The 18,843-nt window shown below is 46.9% G+C and overlaps 1 protein-coding gene across 1 annotated transcript in view; it reads left to right on the forward strand.

The window, feature by feature from the left end:
- The first annotated feature begins 647 nt into the window (after positions 1-647).
- Positions 648-18,843, forward strand: part of CHRNB3 (cholinergic receptor nicotinic beta 3 subunit) — a 32,156-nt gene continuing 13,960 nt past the window's right edge. The window contains exons 1-3 of the mRNA XM_030567273.1: positions 648-705; positions 5,410-5,561; positions 7,559-7,603. Of these exons, the coding sequence (XP_030423133.1) occupies positions 648-705; positions 5,410-5,561; positions 7,559-7,603 (255 nt within the window). The remainder of the gene's footprint in view (positions 706-5,409; positions 5,562-7,558; positions 7,604-18,843) is intronic.

The raw sequence follows: 18,843 nt of genomic DNA on the forward strand, positions 1-18,843 counted from the left end.
AACATTCAGTCATGGAGATTCCATAGCCTCCCTTGGAAGCCTGCCTGTTCCAGTGCTTAACTACCTAACTACTTTTCCTAATATCTAATCTAAAACTCCCTGGCTGCAGATTAAACCCAGTACTACTTGTCCTACCTTCAGTGGACATGGAGAACAATTGAACACTGCCCTCTTTCTAACAAATTATTACGTATTGAAAGACAGTTAGCATGTCCCACCACAGCTTTCTTTTCTCTAGATTAAACATGCCCTTCTTTCAACCTTTCCTGCACTGGGAAAGTGAGACCTTTCCCATCCCTGAGGTCTATGAGTTAGTGGTAAAAGATATATTTGTATTATGGTCCGTCTTGACTGTCTACCACTTATATTTTTTCTGACTTCATGCTATCTCTGATTTATAACAGGCTAGCACTGGTTATAATATAAAGAGTAAATGTGTCAGAGTTTAGGACCCAGAGATATTTTTTAGACTTACAGGCTGTGACAGCTGACTGAAAATCAATGAAGTGTACTTTAAAAAGCTTCCTAGTGATGCAAGATTAGGCTTGGAATGCCCGATCCTTCTTTGCAGACACTCTGATCCTAATTAGTTCCTGTTCACCCGTTTCTAGGCTGGAATTTGTTTGCTTGTGAAAACAAACGCTGCCATGCTGCTGCTGCTAGATCTTACTCTGGTACCCCTCATTCTTTGTGTTAGCAACTCGGGTAAGTGCGATTTCATCCTTTTCCACCGGGAATGCCAGAAATGGAGATTTCTTTCTGTAACACAGTGTCTGCTCGCTGAAGCTAGGCATTAGCATTCATTGTTATAATAGTTCTACTTTCTTTTAAAACAGCTCTGACTTGTAAACATGGTTATATTTGTTCCTCCATTTAAAAGCCTTTTAAACATGAGGCAATGAAGTTACTGGTAGATATTACTGGAGCAGAGGAGAAATGAAGAGTAACTAAAATAGCAGAGCCCCTTTCTACTCAGAAAAGTGCATCTTGGGTTTAGTGCCCAATCCCACAAAATATTTGACACTTGAGAAGAAAAGTAGTGTTTTTATGGGTGTGTGAGGGAGAGGGAGAGAGTGTGTGTTGCTAAAGAAGAGAAAATCCCGAGCACCGAGATGAACTCCTAGCTGCTCAAGTGAAAAGATGAAAGGCTAAAGGTACCACATGTGTAGAAAGCTGCCTCCACCATCATTGCCAGTGTTTTTTCTATTCATTTAACAACTCTTTTGCCGGTAGGATCAGAAACCACAAAGTGCTATAAATGAGGAAAAGTTAACAAGGGGTGATATTAAGTGGTATGGCAAGTGTGATGAATTCATTGTACACACAATAAATGTGGTGATGAACACTGAAACTTACACACGCACAAATCAATGACATTGGAGATGAGTCTGACCTACAGCATCTGATAATCTTGTTAATCTTTCTTCAAGGGCAACATTGCTTCTTTCAGTGTATTCCCCGTTCCTTCATCTAGTCTCGTTGTAAAAGATTCTAGCCTAAGGTCTTCTCATATTTCTTTGGGGAGATGAGATCGTGGCAGGATAGACCTCACTGGAAGGACTTTTTTCCAGCTATTCAGCCTACGTGTTTTCTGTGCTCAGTTTTACCCCATTTTTCTTAGTTCCCGAAACAGCCATTTTCCTTCTTTAGGGCTTTAGGGATGCCTGTTAGGCACAGCCCAGAGGAGGTGTGGGGGGGAGGGGGCTGTAATAGCTGGAGACATTGCGTAGAATGTAGCCCCTGCACCAGGTGGCGCATGCCTGAGATTTTATGGAATGCAGCCTGCTCAACCCATGCCTAGGGAGGGGGCTGGGCCATTGAGTTGCCTCTTCCTTGCCCCAGTTTCCTGCATTTGTGGACTAATTTATGCCCTGTGGATAACTGATGTCACCATTTACACCATAGCTGAATTTGACCTAATCCATCTTTTGTGGCTCTGTTTCTGGGGACCCCACTTCTTCCCTTTCTACAGGTCCTCTATTGATCATGTTCTTCAAGGATCATTCCAGCTGTAAGAATCATCCTGCTAAGTTTCCATTATGCCCCCCAGGTTGGAGTCAGGGCCCATGTAGTCTTTTCTACTGAGTCTGTGGCATAGGGATGCTTCTGAGCCAGGTTCAGGGGAGGGCTGTATTACATTAAATCAGGAAAGGGATAGGGGATGTTGTTCATTATTCTCCAGCTAAATCCAGCACATTTCCCAGGTTTGGGATGTTTTTCAGTTTACAGCCTCCCCCAGGCTGTCCCTCTGCTGTGAAATTTTGCCTCTAGTGCACCACTGCAGCACTTGTCAGGGGAAGGTTGGAGGGCTGGGGCAGCTAGAGACTCTGGTCCCTGGGAACAGTGGGAGACAGTTTGGGTTTGGGGCACTCAGATTCAATGAGGCTTTTGGCAGTGGGCATGGGAAATGGAATGAGCAGGTATTTGGAGGAGAGGGCTTGACCTTGTAGAGGCAGAGTCTAGTCCCTACTCCAGCCTGTGGTGGTGGGGCCAGCCAGCTGGGGATGAGCATGATGAAATGCCCTGGTAGCATAGAGCCAGCTACACCAGCTAAATACCACTCTCTCCCCTTCAATGGAGACAGCAGTATGGGGAGGGAAAGACTGGTGTATTCCAGCACTTCCCAGCTGGTGTAACAGCCCCTAGGGTGCCGTTTACAAACTGGCAAAACTCAGAGCAGCCCAGAGGCTGCTCTAAGTTGTACTGGAAGGAGCAAACTGGCTCCTTTGCTGTCTCAGTGCAGAGAAGGTGGAAGAGTGGCCAAAAGCCATCTGGTGCCCCACTCCCCCCACGCCAGCTGTGCTCTGTCTCCTCAACCAGCTGCTTCACTCCGGCTCCATATCCAACAATGAAGGACAAGCACAGGAGCCGGGAAGTTTCTGCTCAGAATCAGCAGTGAAACAGTCAACAGCGTTACCTTGTGCAGTGTTATTGTTAGGCTCCAGTGTCAACAACCTACCGGAGATGAATGAGGCATTTCCCATCCTCACAGGCTCAGATGTAAGATGAGTGTTACATGAGTATAAGTCCAGTTCCAGGCTGGGAGTAACCACAGGGGTTAGAAAATTGGTTTGTTTATGTAAAAACTCAGATCTGGGAGAATGTTTTTTACTTGCCCTTGCCCTTGCCCTCACCCTAGCATTATTCCCAGCCCACTCTTTCCATTGGCCTCACACACATCTATAAACACAGACTCCAGTCTACTCATATGTGTTTGCTGCAGGGCATTAGTATCTTCCGCCTTCAGATTGCACTTTGAATGCATTGACAGGCTCTAGATGAAGGAGAACTCCCTCCCTCTCCCTTTGTTTAGATTGGGGTAGGCAACCTATGGCATGGGTGCCAAAGGTGGCACATGAGCTGATTTTCAGTGGCACACACTGCTGGGTCCTGGCCACTGGTCTGGGGGGCTCTGCATTTTAATTTAATTTTAAATGAAGCTTCTTAAACATTTTAAAAACCTTATTTACTTTACATACAACAATAGTTTAGTTATATATTATAGACTTATAGAAAGAGACCTTCTAAGAATGTTAAAATGTATGACTGGCACGCGAAACCTTAAATTAGAGTGAATAAATGAAGACTCGGCACAGCACTGCTGAAAGGTTGCCGACCCCTGGGTTAGATGCTACCTAACAAATGCTGACAGGTCAAACACAGGAGACTGAGACACCATCTGCTTCAATGGAAAGTGTCATGTGATCAGTGCCTTTAATCCATTGATCGTTGTCTAACTGCCAAGAAAGGACTCGCTTTTCTGTATCAGCCGTAGGGGTGTGAACATTCCCCTGCTTAAATGTCTCTGGTATCTAGTGAGTATTTCCTGACAATCACAGCCCAAATGGGCCTGGCTGCAGCATGAATTCTTGTACACCTTACACGAGGCCAGGCACTCTAGCAATGCCTCTACAGCCCCCACCCACTCAGTGTCGTGCTTTGTCCCCCTTAAAGGAGGATGAGCCTGCTGCACCCCACTAACAGAGCTAGATCTCTTCGCTCAGGCAGTAGATGCTCATGTACTAAAATCTAAAGGTCCCAGGTTCAGTCCTGGGTGCTGCATTATGCCTGTACTCAGTCACCCAGCGACTGCTCCTTCCCAATGCCTTGTGGGCCCCCAAAAGCAGGAAGGGAGCAGGCAAAGCCAAGCCTGCTCCCCTCTGCAGCCCACAGGCCTGAGTGGGACGATCCAGTAACACCAGCCAGAGGGCTGGTGCAACATGAGTTCAGTGTGGGATTTTACCACAGAAACCACCAGTCTCTCCTTCAAGTGCTGTCTGTGTGACTACCAACTTCCCCTGGAGAAATAGGAGGTGGCCTGGTTCTGGAAGGCAGATGGCAGCTCAAGGGGGTGGAGACACAGCTGGCAGAGGGAAGCGGAGGAGTGGAGAGCCCAAACTTCCAAGCGGCATGTAGAATGGATGGATGTAGCCTTGCAGGGGTCATCCACCCCTGGGCTGAGCATGTATGATGTGAGGAGGAGACAGAGAGCAGTGGATCAATGGAATGGGGTCGATGACTCATAATGTTTGTGAATACGAACCATAATTATTGCAGTTACTTTCCTGCAAGTTCTCTGCTGACCTGACCCCAGCTGCAGTGGCCGCCTGTTCACACACAGCTGCCTGGCTCTTGCTGCAGTTAGCAATGCGTGTAGCTTTCCCTGCTTTTGGCTTCCCAGCTGCTCCCAGTTTGCTGCTGCTTCCCCCAGGGCGTGGTTACTTCCTGGGCCTGGGTCTTTCATAGAGTTTCTGCCCCCTGGCCGGGGAAGTATGTCCACACTGGGGATCAGAACATGGTGGGCAGGGGGTGATGGGAATGGTAGCTTCTTGCCTAGCAGATTCATCACAAAACTCAACCATGCAAAACCTCACTCCGTGTACGCGCTCTGTTTCTAAAGAACATAATGAGACTGAGGCTCTGTTAACAGGAAGTCCCACCTGTAGCTGGTCAAACACCTCTATGACAGTAGATCAGTCTGCCTGGAGTACAAAGTGACCAGGATGCCCCCAAGTCAGGTATTACAAAAATGTGTAATTTCTTCCTGAGGCGACATGTATTGATTTGGATTTTCACTGCTTTACAATGAGAGGCCTGCCTGATGTTCTGGCACACTTTGATGATCTTTTAAAAATACACTAATAAGCAATAAACACCTAATCAAATCAGATAACCCAATGACAGCATAAATATAACAAAATCCCCATTTGAGCTGACTAATTGTACTTCCCTCCTACCTTGGCTCTATTGAGAGACTGTAAATTTAATCCCTATCTGGCAAGGTTTTGCCTGAGGCAGATTTTCCTGTTTTCACTGGTGATTATTGTCTTTCCTCTTACTCTCTTCAACTCAGAGAACACCTTGGATTGCACTTTCACATACACCCACATGCTCTTTGTCTCCTTTTAGCTGTTGCTGGGCTCAGTTTGATTGCTGAAAACGAAGATGCCCTCCTGAGACACTTATTTCACGGGTACCAGAAATGGGTCCGACCTGTTGAAAACTCCAACGATACAATAAAAGTCCTTTTTGGCTTAAAGATATCTCAGCTTGTGGATGTGGTAAGTAAGCTGTAGGACCTTTAACCCAAAGAGAAAACCTACACCAGCAAACTCACATTGTGGTAAACCATCTTTTCATGTTTGTATCATTTTTCATAGCAAATTTTAGGGGACTAGGATCTGGAAGAGTTTAGTTCATTAATCTTTTACTTTATGATACGGGATGCATAATGGAGTTGTCAGACAGTTGCATGTCAACTGTTGGATAGAGATGTGACAACTCACCCCTTGGAATCCCAGTCTACCCAATTTCTGCTCCTAGGATGTTATTGCATCTTGCTACTCTGTAACAAGATCTTGCTACTCTGAAGACCCTCCTCCAATATTGTCTTATTGTTTCTTTGTACTCCCCCTTTAGTCTGTCTGTATCTATCTGCTGTCTCTTGTCTTGTGCACAGATTGTAAACTCCTGGGGGCAAGGGAACATTTTTTTTATTCTGTGCTTGTATATCGCTTAGCATAATGGGGCTCTAGTCCATGACTGGGGCTCTTAGAAACGATGAGTTGTACAAATAATAAAGTGTGCTAGGAACTTCACAAGCAGAGAGTAATAGTCCCTGCTCCAATGAGTTTACCATCTAATAGAAAGACAGCCCAAGGGGAGGATAATGTAACAGAGCTTACAAATAGGGTTGCTCTTCATATTATAAAGTGAATCTTAGAGCTGCTTGACATTTTGTGAATTTAAATGAAATTTCTAATATCAAAATTTTGAAATTAAAAGGAAATTAGGAAAAATTTCATCAAACTTTTCCCAATTTCCTCCTGCGCCCATTTTCCAACTCTTCTAGGCCCAGTCTCTTATACTAGAACCTAAAACAAAGGTAGTTCAGACAGTAGCTATTTTTTTCCCTCTCCTTCTATTTCAAAGTAAGCAGCACAGTCCGCAAAATCCTTTGCTTTCTAAAGCTGGTTTTCCTGCACATTTTGCTTTAATTTCTGTAGAAGAAAATCTTTTCCCAGAGTTGCATTCATGTGTTACTAGGAGCTTCCAGGCAGTGCTTCCATTGACTTCAGTGGGAGTCGTGTGGGCTAACAGGCTGCAGGACTCGGCGTTAAGCAGGGGTGAAAGTAGAAATAGGGACTTACCGGTACAGGGCTGGATTGGCCCTGGAAGGGGCAGGGCCTCGGGTAGAAGGGGTGGTTATGGGGGGGTCAGAGCCAGCCCCAGCCCGCCCTATACCTGTAAGTGCCCTCCCCTCCCCCACCGGAGTAGCCGCTGGAGCCTGTTGGAGCCCTGGGGTAGCAGTGGCAGTCGAGGGCTCCGGCAGCAATTTAAAGAGATTATTTAAAGGGCTGGGGCTCCCTCTGCCTCTACTGCCCTGGGCCCTTTAAATAGCCCCCGGAGCCCCACCTCTACTCCAGGGCTCTGGGGGCTATTTAAAGGGCCCAGGACTCCCATGCTTCTACCGCCCCAGTCCTTTAAATAGCCCCCAGAGCCCTGGGGTAGCAGCGGTGGGGCTCCGGCAGCTATTTAAAGGGCCCAGGGCAGTAGAGGCAGCGGGAGCCCCAGCCCTTTAAATAATCCCCGGAGCCTCACCGCTACCCCAGGACTCCAGCAGCAAGGCTCTGGTGGCAATTTAAAGGGCCCAGGGCTCCAGCCGCTGCTGGGAGCACCAGGCCCTTTAAATTGCTGCCTGGGGAAGCCGGGCTGCCCTGGTATGGTGCACTGGCTCTTGCCGGCATGCCGTACCAGGGCGTACCGGCTTACTTTCAGCTCTGGCGTTATGTGCTTGGGCTGCAATCCCATTGAAATTCAGTGAGTTGGGCAGCTGACTCCTTTGAGCCTTTTTGAAAACCCCAGCTGAGGTTTTTACAAGCACTCAGAATCCAGGGGCTCCTGATGTGAGCTAGGTGCTGAGCTCTTTGGAAAATCTGACCCTAATGCTATATGCCAGTCCTCAGATTTCTAAAGGAACTGAAATCCATTCAGTCAGACATCAGTATGGGAACCATTTATTTGGATATTTTTAATTTCAATTCTCTTGTCTCCCTAGGATGAAAAGAATCAGCTGATGACAACAAATGTGTGGCTGAAACAGGTAAAACAGACCATTACATTACATGTTGAGTTGTTTGGTGGTAGGGGGGAATACCAGGCAAGCAGACCTTGCTCCTCCCTCTCTGTGGTTGGAGTCACCATTCGATCAGGAGAGTAACGGGGTTTTTACCCTCCAGGACTTAATAAGGCCAGTGTGGCCCTTCATGAAGATTTTGTTTCCCTGCTCTGATACTCACATCACCTCAGATAGTAGCCAAAGGGGCTTCTGAGGAATGGAGATTCTGGACCACGTGCCTACCTATTTTCCAGCATTTGGCTACAAGCCAGCAAACACAATCACGTGATCTTCCTTTTCTGTTCTGCACTTATGCCAGCTGTCTGTTAGACAACCTCTTACTCCACTGCAGAGAACTAAGCCAGGCCTCAGGATTCGGTGCGCAGTGCAGCAGCCCTGAGGGACTATTATGTCTCGCTCTTAGAGGGCATTAGAGTGATTGGCACTATCCTCTAGCAATGAGGTCCCTTTCTCAGCAAGTTCAAAAAAAAGAGCAAAAAACAAACAGTTGACATATTTCCACAGTAATTACAATGCTTGAGATTTAAATTCATCATCCTTTTATAATGTGCTTGTCCTGGGGGGACATTGTTCACTGGAATGACCTATCATATACAAAGTGACCCAAAGAGCTATACGTTTAATGATTATTTACCCACCTTCTCCCTAGCTCCCAAAGAACTTAATGTTTTGTTTAGTCAATTTTATTGGTTCATAGACAACATGACAATTCTAACGAGTATCCCATCCATTAAAGCATCCTGCAAACATAAGTAGCACTTGGCTCCAGTGAGAGTTAAAGCAACTGTACGGTTACTGCAGCAAAGAATCCTGTGGCACCTATTGCACTAACAGACGTACTGGAGCATGAGCTTTCGTGGGTGAATACCCACTTCGTCACATGCATTAAAGCTCATGCTCCAATACGTCTGTTAGTCTGTAAGGCGCCACAGGTATCTTTGCTGCTTTTACAGATCCAGACTAACATGGCTACCCCTCTGATACTAGTATGGTTACTGTAATTTAAGCAACTGGCATAGAGTTTCAGATAGAAACTTTATAACTTTCAGTTGTTTGATTTGCTGGTTCAGGACTATTTGATGGCTGAAGAATTTCTAAGTACTAGTGTTGACACTGAAAACAATAAAGATCAAGTAACAACCTTCAAATAGGATGAGTGGGGCAAATAACCTAATTAGTTTTAAGACAGAGCTTGATAAATTTATGAACAGGATTATATGATAGGGTTGCCTGCAATAGCATTGGTCTGGACTTGATGACCCAGGAAGTCCCTTCCTGGCTTATGTATGTCCTATGTTCTTAAGTGAACAGAAAATAAGTGGGAAACGAGTCCAGTTTTCACACATGGATACTTTGGGCATCTCATTCCAACAGTTGGATGCTCAGATTGGCACACAGGTGCACAAACTAGACATTTAGATGCCTAGTCTGATGTGAGGATCTAATGTTGGGATTTGGATATCCCATCAAGGTTTGAAAGATTGAGATCCACATGTCATATGATTTGGTGCCGATCCTATTATTTTTTAAAAGGGCAAAATTAGATCCCAACTGTAACCCTTTTGCCCATCAGAGTTGGCAGCAACAAGGGCTGGGTTCAGGATCTAGGGGTTCCTTTTCAATAATACAATGCAAAGCCGGCTCAAGCCCCCACCCAGTGACCTGGGACACTTACATACTGTACTTTAAGAGGAAATACTTCCCCTCTCGCAAGCACAGAGTCTGAGTGTAGCAAAAGCCTTTTAATAAATAAACAAACAATGCAGCATTATGTTGGGGAAACACCACAAACAGGATTCATAACACAAACCATGAGCAAAAGACCCACCCCAAGTAAGTTTGACAGTGTCCTTTTCCCCTCAGGGTCTTAAGTCCAGCAACCTAAACCTCAACCCACCCACAGTTTCTGTCCTTGGTCAGTGCAGCTGCAGAGTTCAGAAGTTCATCTGCAGAGTTTACCTCCCAGCCTAAGTGGAAGGTGGGGGAGGTATGGGGGCACCTTACATACTCTGATCGGGTCAAGGGCCAATTGTCACACCTTTCTGTGGGGTTCTGCTGCAATCTTCATCACCAGCCGCACCTCTCCACTAGCCATGCCTCTCCTCCAGCTGTCCTGTTGGCAACACCTCTAGACCAGCCACCCAACTACCTCCCAATTTAACACAGCTCTCAGTGATCTCAGCTGTTAGTAGGGAAACCTTAGGGCTGGTACACCTGGATAGTCCTCTTCTAATAGAACCATTAGCCCAAAGTAGGTCTAATGCTTAAATCTAGATATCAGTGATTTTAGTTCTGCAGTATGTAACAAGGCTCCTAATAATCAAAATTAGCTGTTATTACATAGCACAAAACAGAACCTGGTATTTGTGTAACACCCTTGCAACCAGGAAATATGCTTAACTACCTATCTCCAACCTCCTAATACACTAGGCATTGGAACCCATGTCCTTTGCCTAGCGAGTGCCACTTAGTTGAGGGCAAGTCCCTCAGTCATAAACTGCCAAGTACAGTTCTATTGTCCTCAGTTCACAAAACCAGGATAACAACACTTTATTACTCCTGGCCCAATAACAAAGAGACTGAGGATTCCACAGCAGCCTAAGTGATCATTTGGGAAAGCAGTCCCATCATGCTAGGCAGGGTGGGTGTGCCCATGCAAACGAGATCAGCCCCTGAAGTCCTTTCCCCACAGCTCACCACCAGATGTCAGGGGAGAACTCATTCTGACTCTGCTTACACAACATTTTAACAGGGCAACTGTTGATAAAATTAAGGTAAATTAAATGATCAATTGAGATGATGGAAAGTGAAAAAAAATCAGTTAGATCCTATACTACTGCAGTGACAGGGACTGCAGACATGTGGATAGGTAATTCTGGCCACATTAGACAGCAGGGCAAAGGGTTATTATAAAGGCACCACTTCTGGTCAGTTTTGGCTCTGCTTTGCTGAGCTAGTTCTTGGGTGTATCAGGGGAGTTGCTTAGAGTTCTTTTTGAAAATCCCAACATAAAAAGATATGGAGTCTGATGTGGTCTGTCTGGTTAAATGTTGCAAGGACATTCTGTGACTTTTAGTTGCCTGCCAGAAAGATATCAGATGTCAGAAGAACCAGGATTCAGGAAATGGCATGAAAGCCAGGCACTTGGTGATAGAATTATAGAAATTAGAGCTGGAAAAGGCCAACAGATCATTTTGTCTGTAACCTTCATTGATATCAGGCCTGGGCCCAGTGGGCAGTGACAATAGTATTTATAGCTATTATGTGCTTGGGCTAACTTTTTGAGTGTGGAGGCTGCTTCACCAATAGCACACCAAAGGGTGCTGCCTCCAGAGAATCATTAACGCGATGTAACAAGCAAAATACACCCCCTAGAAGTAGGGGTCAGACACAGGCCTCTGACCGATCAATGGGAAGACAATGTATCTGGGGTCACAGAGGGGCTTTAAAATGACAGTGGCAAAGAGCAATGGGCCTCCTATATCGCATTCATCCTAGGTGTTTGCGGCAGGTGCCAGGAGAGTCCATACCACTGAAAAATCCCTGGTGTTCATGTGAGCTGTTCATCACGCAAGTCCCCAGGCTGTATGTATTAGCACTTGTAACATGGCGCACAACTGTTTACATGGGCAGCAGGAATTAAAGGCCAGGGGAGGCTGAGCCCTGCCCAGGCTCTACCCCCAAACCCCCTCCTGCTTCCTGGTGCAGGAGGGGCCCTGGGCAGCAAGAGGGAGAGTCAAGGCAGCTGCACTGGGGGGAGGAGCCAGTTTGGCTGTGGCAACAATTGCTGCAACTTTGTATCCAGGAGCAAAACTTTCTACATCCACATGGGGGTGGAGGAACTGGGTTGGGGATGGCTGCGGGGAGCCGGGCTGGGAAAGGAAAATGGTAGGTGGAGTGGGGCAGAGATAACAAGGACGGCTAGGGGAAGGAGCTGAGTTGTGGGTGGGGGAAAAGCCGGGCACAGGACCACTGTGGGGCAGACTCGAAATCAGACTCAGAATCTGCTGGTCCAACATCTGCAGCAAAGGTGCTGGCAGCGCCCCGCTGGGTGCCAGCCGAGCTTTGTCTGGGGTCCTCCAGGGAAGAGAAGGGCAGAATGGGCCTGGGGGGAAGGGAGGGTGTTTTGGTGACAGCACTGGGCTGGTGGGAGGTGTCTGAGGCTATTTTGAGTTGGGGCTGGTGGCTGTTCTTTTGGAACATGTGGCTGATCTATTAGTGGATTATCACTGGTATTTGGAGATGGGTTGGGGGTGATGGGATGATTTGAGATCGGGGCTGTGATTAGGGGGTGGGGATGTGTTGCTGTTGGGGCTGTTGTACAGGAAACAGTGATGGAGTCTCACCAGAGGATGTATTTGTGTTCATTAATAATAATCCTGGTGGATGCTCCATCTCCGACCATTTTAAAATCAAGATCTAAAAGCTCTGCTGTTGGAATTACTTTGAGCAATTCCGTGTGGCCTGTGTTATGCAGGAGGTCAGACTCACGATCGCAATGGTCCCTTCTGGCCTTGGAATCTATGAATAAGAATGTAGGGCTCCAAAAAGAGCTTCAGCTGGTGCATGAGTAACATATCAAAGAGGGACATACACGCCTTGCGGGATTATCGTACATCCATGGCTGTGGGTTTAAAAAGCCCAGTAGGTAAATGTAATCATTATTTAGGTCACTAGTTAATGTTGGGACCCTCCCTCTCCCATACATTAGTACTCTGTTTGTTTCAGACAGACTTTTTGTTGCGATTTTCCTTCCTGTTCTAGGTGGGAAATTGGCAGAGGGATGGGGATTAGCTGGAACACAATATCACAATGAATTTGTCTCAGGGAGATTAAATGACTTGCCTAAGGAAACCCAGTGAATCAGTGGCATAGACAGAGATAGAACCCAATGTGCTGCTCTAACCTTTAGGCCACATTATATTAAGTGTTCTCTGAATTTAGGGAATAAAGAGCCATATTTTTAAAGGAACCTCAGTTTGGCCTCCTTTTCAGATTGTTGCATATGCAAATGGTTGTGTGTGCATAATTGTGTGCCACAAATGTAGAGTGTTGGAGTTCTTTTAGCTGTAGGCTTTAGGAATGGGTCAGACAGCTTGATTGCCTTTCAGTGTATTTATTGTCCTGTCTTGGAAGTTCATACTTATTTCTGGGAAGAATTTTTACACAGAGATGAAGGATGGTCCTGGGGATACAGCAGTAGGAGCTCTGTTTTCAATTATCTGCCCTAGACTTCCTGCCTCCCATGGCTGGAGTGTGCAGTGGGGGCAGTGTAGGGCTGCCTGTGGTGGCACAATGCAGTGCACATGGCAGGGGAATTCTCTGGCTGCTTGTGGGCTGGTTCTGCTTTGGTGGGGGAGACAGAATGCCACCTTGGGTAAATCACTTAATCTCTCTGGGCCTCAGTTTCCTATCTGTAAAATCATGATAGCAATCCGTCATTTGTTTGTCTTGTCTGTTTAGATTGTAGTCTCTGCAGGGCAGGGAACTGTCTCCTGATCTCAGTTGGGACCCATAGGCAAGGCCGTCCTTAGGCATATGCAGCATATGCAGCTGTGTAGGGCACCATGAAATTTGGGGCACCAAATTGCCCCAAATTTCATAGTGCCCTAGGCAGCTGCAGGTGCTGCATACGCAGCAGCACCAGCCCCGGTGACCAGCCCTATCCCTCGTCTGGCTGCCCCACGGGGTGTGGGGCCCAGAACAACTCTCTCTGCCCTGCCTCTTACCTTTCCCCCTGCTCCACCCCAGCCCACCCCCATTTCACCTCTTCTCCCAGTGACCCTGCACTCACCGGCAGTGGCGGGCAGTGGAGCAACATGGCCCCAGCCCGCTCTACTCCTCCAGCTCCCAGCCATGATGCTCTGCTTCCTGTTGCCGGTGAGGAGGGGGAAACAGTAACGGGAGACTTGGAAATGGCAGAGATGCTTAATGACTTCTTTGTTTCGGTCTTCACTGAGAAGTCTGAAGGAATGTCTAGTATAGTGAATGCTTACGGGAAGAGGGTAGGTTTAGAAGATAAAATAAAAAAAAGAGCAAGTAAAAAATCACTTAGAAAAGTTAGATGCCTGCAAGTCACCAGGGCCTGATGAAATGCATCCTAGAATACTCAAGGAGTTAATAGAGGAGGTATCTGAGCCTCTAGCTATTATCTTTGGGAAATCATGGGAGACGGGGGAGATTCCAGAAGACTGGAAAAGGGCAAATATAGTGCCCATCTATAAAAAGGGAAACAAAAACAACCCAGGAAACTACAGACCAGTTAGTTTAACTTCTGTGCCAGGGAAGATAATGGAGCAAGTAATTAAAGAAATCATCTGCAAACACTTGGAAGGTGGTAAGGTGATAGGGATTTGTAAAGAACAAATCGTGTCAAACTAATCTGATAGCATTCTTTGATAGGATAATGAGCCTTGTGGATAAGGGAGAAGCAGTGGATGTGATATACCTAGACTTTAGTAAGGCATTTGATACGGTCTCACATGATATTCTTATAGATAAACTAGGAAAGTACAATTTAGATGGGGCTACTATAAGGTGGGTGCGTAACTGGCTGGATAACCGTACTCAGAGAGTAGTTATTAATGGCTCCCAATCCTGCTGGAAAGGTATAACAAGTGGGGTTCTGCAGGGGTCTGTTTTGGGACCGGCTCTGTTCAATATCTTCATCAACAATTTAGATGTTGGCATAGAAAGTACGCTTATTAAGTTTGCGGACGATACCAAACTGGGAGGGATTGCAACTGCTTTGGAGGACAGGGTCAAAATGCAAAATGATCTGAACAAATTGGAGAAATGGTCTGAGGTAAACAGGATGAAGTTCAATAAAGATAAATGCAAAGTGCTCCACTTAGGAAGGAACAATCAGTTTCACACATACAGAATGGGAAGAGACTGTCTAGGAAGGAGTATGGCAGAAAAAGATCTAGGGGTCATAGTGGACCACAAGCTTAATATGAGTCAACAGTGTGATACTGTTGCAAAAAAAGCAAACGTGATTCTGGGATGCATTAACAGGTGTGTTGTAAACAAGACATGAGAAGTCATTCTTCCACTTTACTCTGTGCTGGTTAGGCCTCAACTGGAGTATTGTGTCCAGTTCTGGGCACTGTATTTCAAGAAAGATGTGGAGAAATTGGAGAGGGTCCAGAGAAGAGCAACAAGAATGATTAAAGGTCTTGAGAACATGACCTATGAAGGAAGGCTGAAGGAATTGGGTTTGTTTAGTTTGGAAAAGAGAAGACTGAGAGGGGACATGATAGCAGTTTTCAGGTATCTAAAAGGGTGTCATCAGGAGGAGGGAGAAAACTTGTTCATCTTAGCCTCCAATGAAAGAACAAGAAGCAATGGGCTTAAACTGCAGCAAGGGAGATTTAGGTTGGACATTAGGAAAAAGTTCCTAACTGTCAGGGTAGTTAAACACTGGAATAGATTACCTAGGGAAGTTGTGGACTCTCCATCTCTGGAGATATTATGAGTAGGTTAGATAAATGTCTATTAGGGATGGTCTAGACAGTATTTGGTCCTGCCATGAGGGCAGGGGACCGGACTCGATGACCTCTCGAGGTCCCTTCCAGTCCTAGAGTCTATGAGTCTATGAGTGCGGGGAGGGGGAGAGGGGCTGGCAGCTGCAGGAGTGGGGGCTCGGGGGTGGGGCCTCAGGCAGAAGGAGCAGGCCACGCTGGGGGTTAGCCTCCCCAAGCCCGCAGTTCACCTGCCACCTATGACTGTTCACCTTACAGACACAAAATGGCACCTTAGTACAGGGAGATACTGCAGGAGGGGGGTCTGACATCACAGACCACACTTGTGCTCAAGCCCGTTTTACTACAGGGACTGGCCTAGGTTCCCTCAGAGACTGTTGGGGAGCAAGTTACATCATCTGGATTCTCATGGTACATTGGCACAGGTCCCAACCTACTGGTGTGAATTAGAGCAGGCTAGGGGCTGCTCTAATTTATGTCAGCTGGAAGTGTTCTCTGTAGGACTAAATGTCAGTTGAGGATTGGCATCCTGCAGGCACATGCTATCTTGTCTCCTGCCCAGCATAAGAGGTGGCAAACAAGAGTTGCAGGAGCACAGAAGGGCATAAACTGGGACTAAGATCACAATTCCCTGCTTCCCCCTTGCTCTGGGGAGGAGTGAGTTACATCACTCCATTTAGTGGAGCAGCTGACTCATCCTGTGCACCCGGCCAGCTTCTCTGGCCAACCAGTAGGAAAATATAGCCAGGTCTCCTCTCATGTCCTGCCCCTTTCCATTCCCTTCCCTGCCCACTTGCTCATAGGGAGGAGTATTGGGTGAGCAGCCCCTTCTGTCCCCTCCCAGCAGATCCCCAAGGGATATGGTGGATACTCCATCACTTGGAATCTTTACATCAAGATTGTATGTCCTTCCAAAATAAAGCACTAGGTCATTGGGCTTGCTGCAAGAACCATTGGGCAGGTTTTTTGGCTTGTGCTGTGCAGGAGGTCAGACTAGATGGTCATCATGGTCCCTTCTGGCCTTAAAACCAGTGAATCGATGTGTTTGTACGGTGCCTAATGCAGCGAGACAGGCTCCAGCGTGGGGCCCTTCGGTGCTACCGTTACACCATAATACAAATTTTTATTAATAGTAATGATGGGCAGCAAAGTATGGACATGGATTGGCCATAGAATATGGATGCAAGCAAAGCAAAGGCCAGTGTGATCTGGGCTGCACCCAATGGCATCACATCCTGGAGCAGGGAGGTAACAATCTCCCTCTATTACTCTGATAGATCCACATCTGTAACTCTGCAGCGGTGGGTCCTTATTAGCCCCAAGATAGTGACAAACTGGAGGGAGTTCAGAGAAGAACAAGAAAAATATCTGAGTCCTGGAGGGACTAATATATGAGGCGTGCTTAGAAGGGGTAAATATGTGCAGCTTGGCTAAGCCATAACGGAAGGAGGACATAACAGACGACAGATCTCTGATGTGTGTAACTAGCAAGGAAAAGTGCAACACCCAGAGCCGTAACTAGAAGTAATGAGATGAAACTAAGATCTGGAGCACTGAGGCCAAATAGCAAGAAGAGCTATCTGTCAGTATTAGGCTGTACATTATTCTCCCCAGTCTTAAGTGGTGGATATTCAGTCTAGGTGGATTTGGCAGAACATCAGGCAATGCCCGTCCAGCCACAGGCAGCAGCTATCAGAGGTGAGAATGATGGGGACCAGGGTGAGCTGATATCACTGTAGTGGCTAAGACACAGGAGTAAAAATCAGGAAACCTGGGTTCTAGTCCTGGCTTTTCTGCAGATCTGTGGTGAGACCTTGGCAAATCTGTGTTTTCCTTGTCCACTTAAGCTGTGAGCTCTTTGGGCTAGAGACTCTCTCTCACTGTGTTTCTGTACAGCACCTAGCATCATGCATTGGAGCATCTAGGTACTATAAATGATCTTTCTAATTATAGTGCATGAGAATGAATACAGCCTTAACAAGAAAGCAATAGGAAATGAAATCAATGCATTTGCATGACCATTGCCCCTTTTAATGTGATGGCTAATTCTTCTTTGTATCAGTAAAACAATCCTGAAGGTGTTAAAGTGTGTAGTTTTATTTAAAGCAATATGTTAGGTGTCCTCACTTCAGTGACCAGCATCGATACTCCCAGTAATGCAGAGGCTGCCGACTGTTACCGCTGTGGGTACCAGGTAGTCCATTCCTACTGAAGTACTGGTGCTGTATTATGGCATGGAAAAATTCACTCAAACATCTTGGAAGTATTTCCCACGGGATGAAATCAGTAAATCCTCCTCTCATGCCTCCCCATTCCACCCCCAGCAAAATAAAATAAAGGGAAAGGTAGACAGCACAACATCCCCCTATCTACAATCCTAGTCGATTATTATTAGTGTTGTCCCTTGGCCCTGAGTGGTTAGCCAAAATTCAGGGCCTTGCAGGGTTGTTTTCATTAGGCGGCAAAATCAGTTACACGATTTATGTATATTCTTGGTGTAATCTTGTTTATTCACAAAGAGTGTCCACAAAGTCCCATTTCCCCGAACACAGTAGAAGCAAGCGGTAGGCAGGTTCCTTGCTCAGAAATCCCCAAGGCTGACACTCCAGGGAGCCCTGTGCTCTGCCTCTGCTTCCTCTCAGGGTCACAATCACAACTCCTGCTGGCTTTCTCCTGCCAGCACACACAGACTAGTCCCTGTGCTGGCAACCCGGGAAAGCCTTGTTAATCTACCTGGGATAACTCTACCTTGCCACGAGCCCTATTGCTTTAGGCAGAAGCCCTAAGTCTGCAGCTGCATGATTGTGTCTTCTGTTGATCCTGAAGGAGGGTGCTTGGCATCCACTGGCTTTAACAAGGTCAGCGATTGTCTTAGATCCTAGACCCACCTGAGGGCAGCCATTAGCCCCTTTCAGCCGTCATTAGTAGTTACAATTTGTATCGTGTAGCACCCACAGACCCCAGTCGCGGACCAGCACTCTATTGTGCTAGATGTGGTACAGGTACAGAACAAAGAGACCATCACTGCCCTGATGATCTTATCGTCTAAGTGTAAGGCCAGGGCTACAGCACAGACCCATATCAGGATAATGACAGTGCTTAGGGGTGTGAAAATTACACTCCCCTGAGTGGTGTAGTTATGCTGAACTAACCCCCCATGCGGACAGCACTAGCTCGACAGCAGAGCTTCTCCTGTCAACAGAGCGCCCGCCTCTCGGGGAAGTGGATTAATGATGCCGATGAGAGACGCTCTCCGTCGTCATAGGAGCGCTTTCACTTAGGCGCTACAGTGGCCCAGCCCAGTGTTTGAAGTGTGCACCTGCCCTAAGACAAGGGAGCACAGGTGCAGACAGACAAATAGAGAGGGGAGCACAAAGACAGCAGTAGAAAGTATTTAGTTGTCCTTGTAACCCCGCAGGGGCTCTGTGTGCGTATAACTCAGGGAGGGGCACTGTCCCTCGGAGGAAACGGGGCCAAGAGGGTGAGAGAGGTGCCCGGATGGCTGCCAGCACCCCTGCTCAGAGGAGGGGCACTCTCTGAGAGGCTACAATCATATGATAGACGGGACAGCCTGGCCAATAGGAAGTGAAATGCCTGCCCCAGGGAGCATTGGAGAGGGGAGAAGTCATTTTGGGGGTAGTGGGGGCTGGTATGTCCAGAACTGGCCTCTGGGGACCTGGATGCAAAATCCCTCAGCTTGACCCTTTCGCTCTTCAAGGT

Source organism: Gopherus evgoodei, chromosome 6, assembly GCF_007399415.2.
Source record: "Gopherus evgoodei ecotype Sinaloan lineage chromosome 6, rGopEvg1_v1.p, whole genome shotgun sequence".
Classification (NCBI taxonomy): Eukaryota; Metazoa; Chordata; order Testudines; family Testudinidae; genus Gopherus; species Gopherus evgoodei.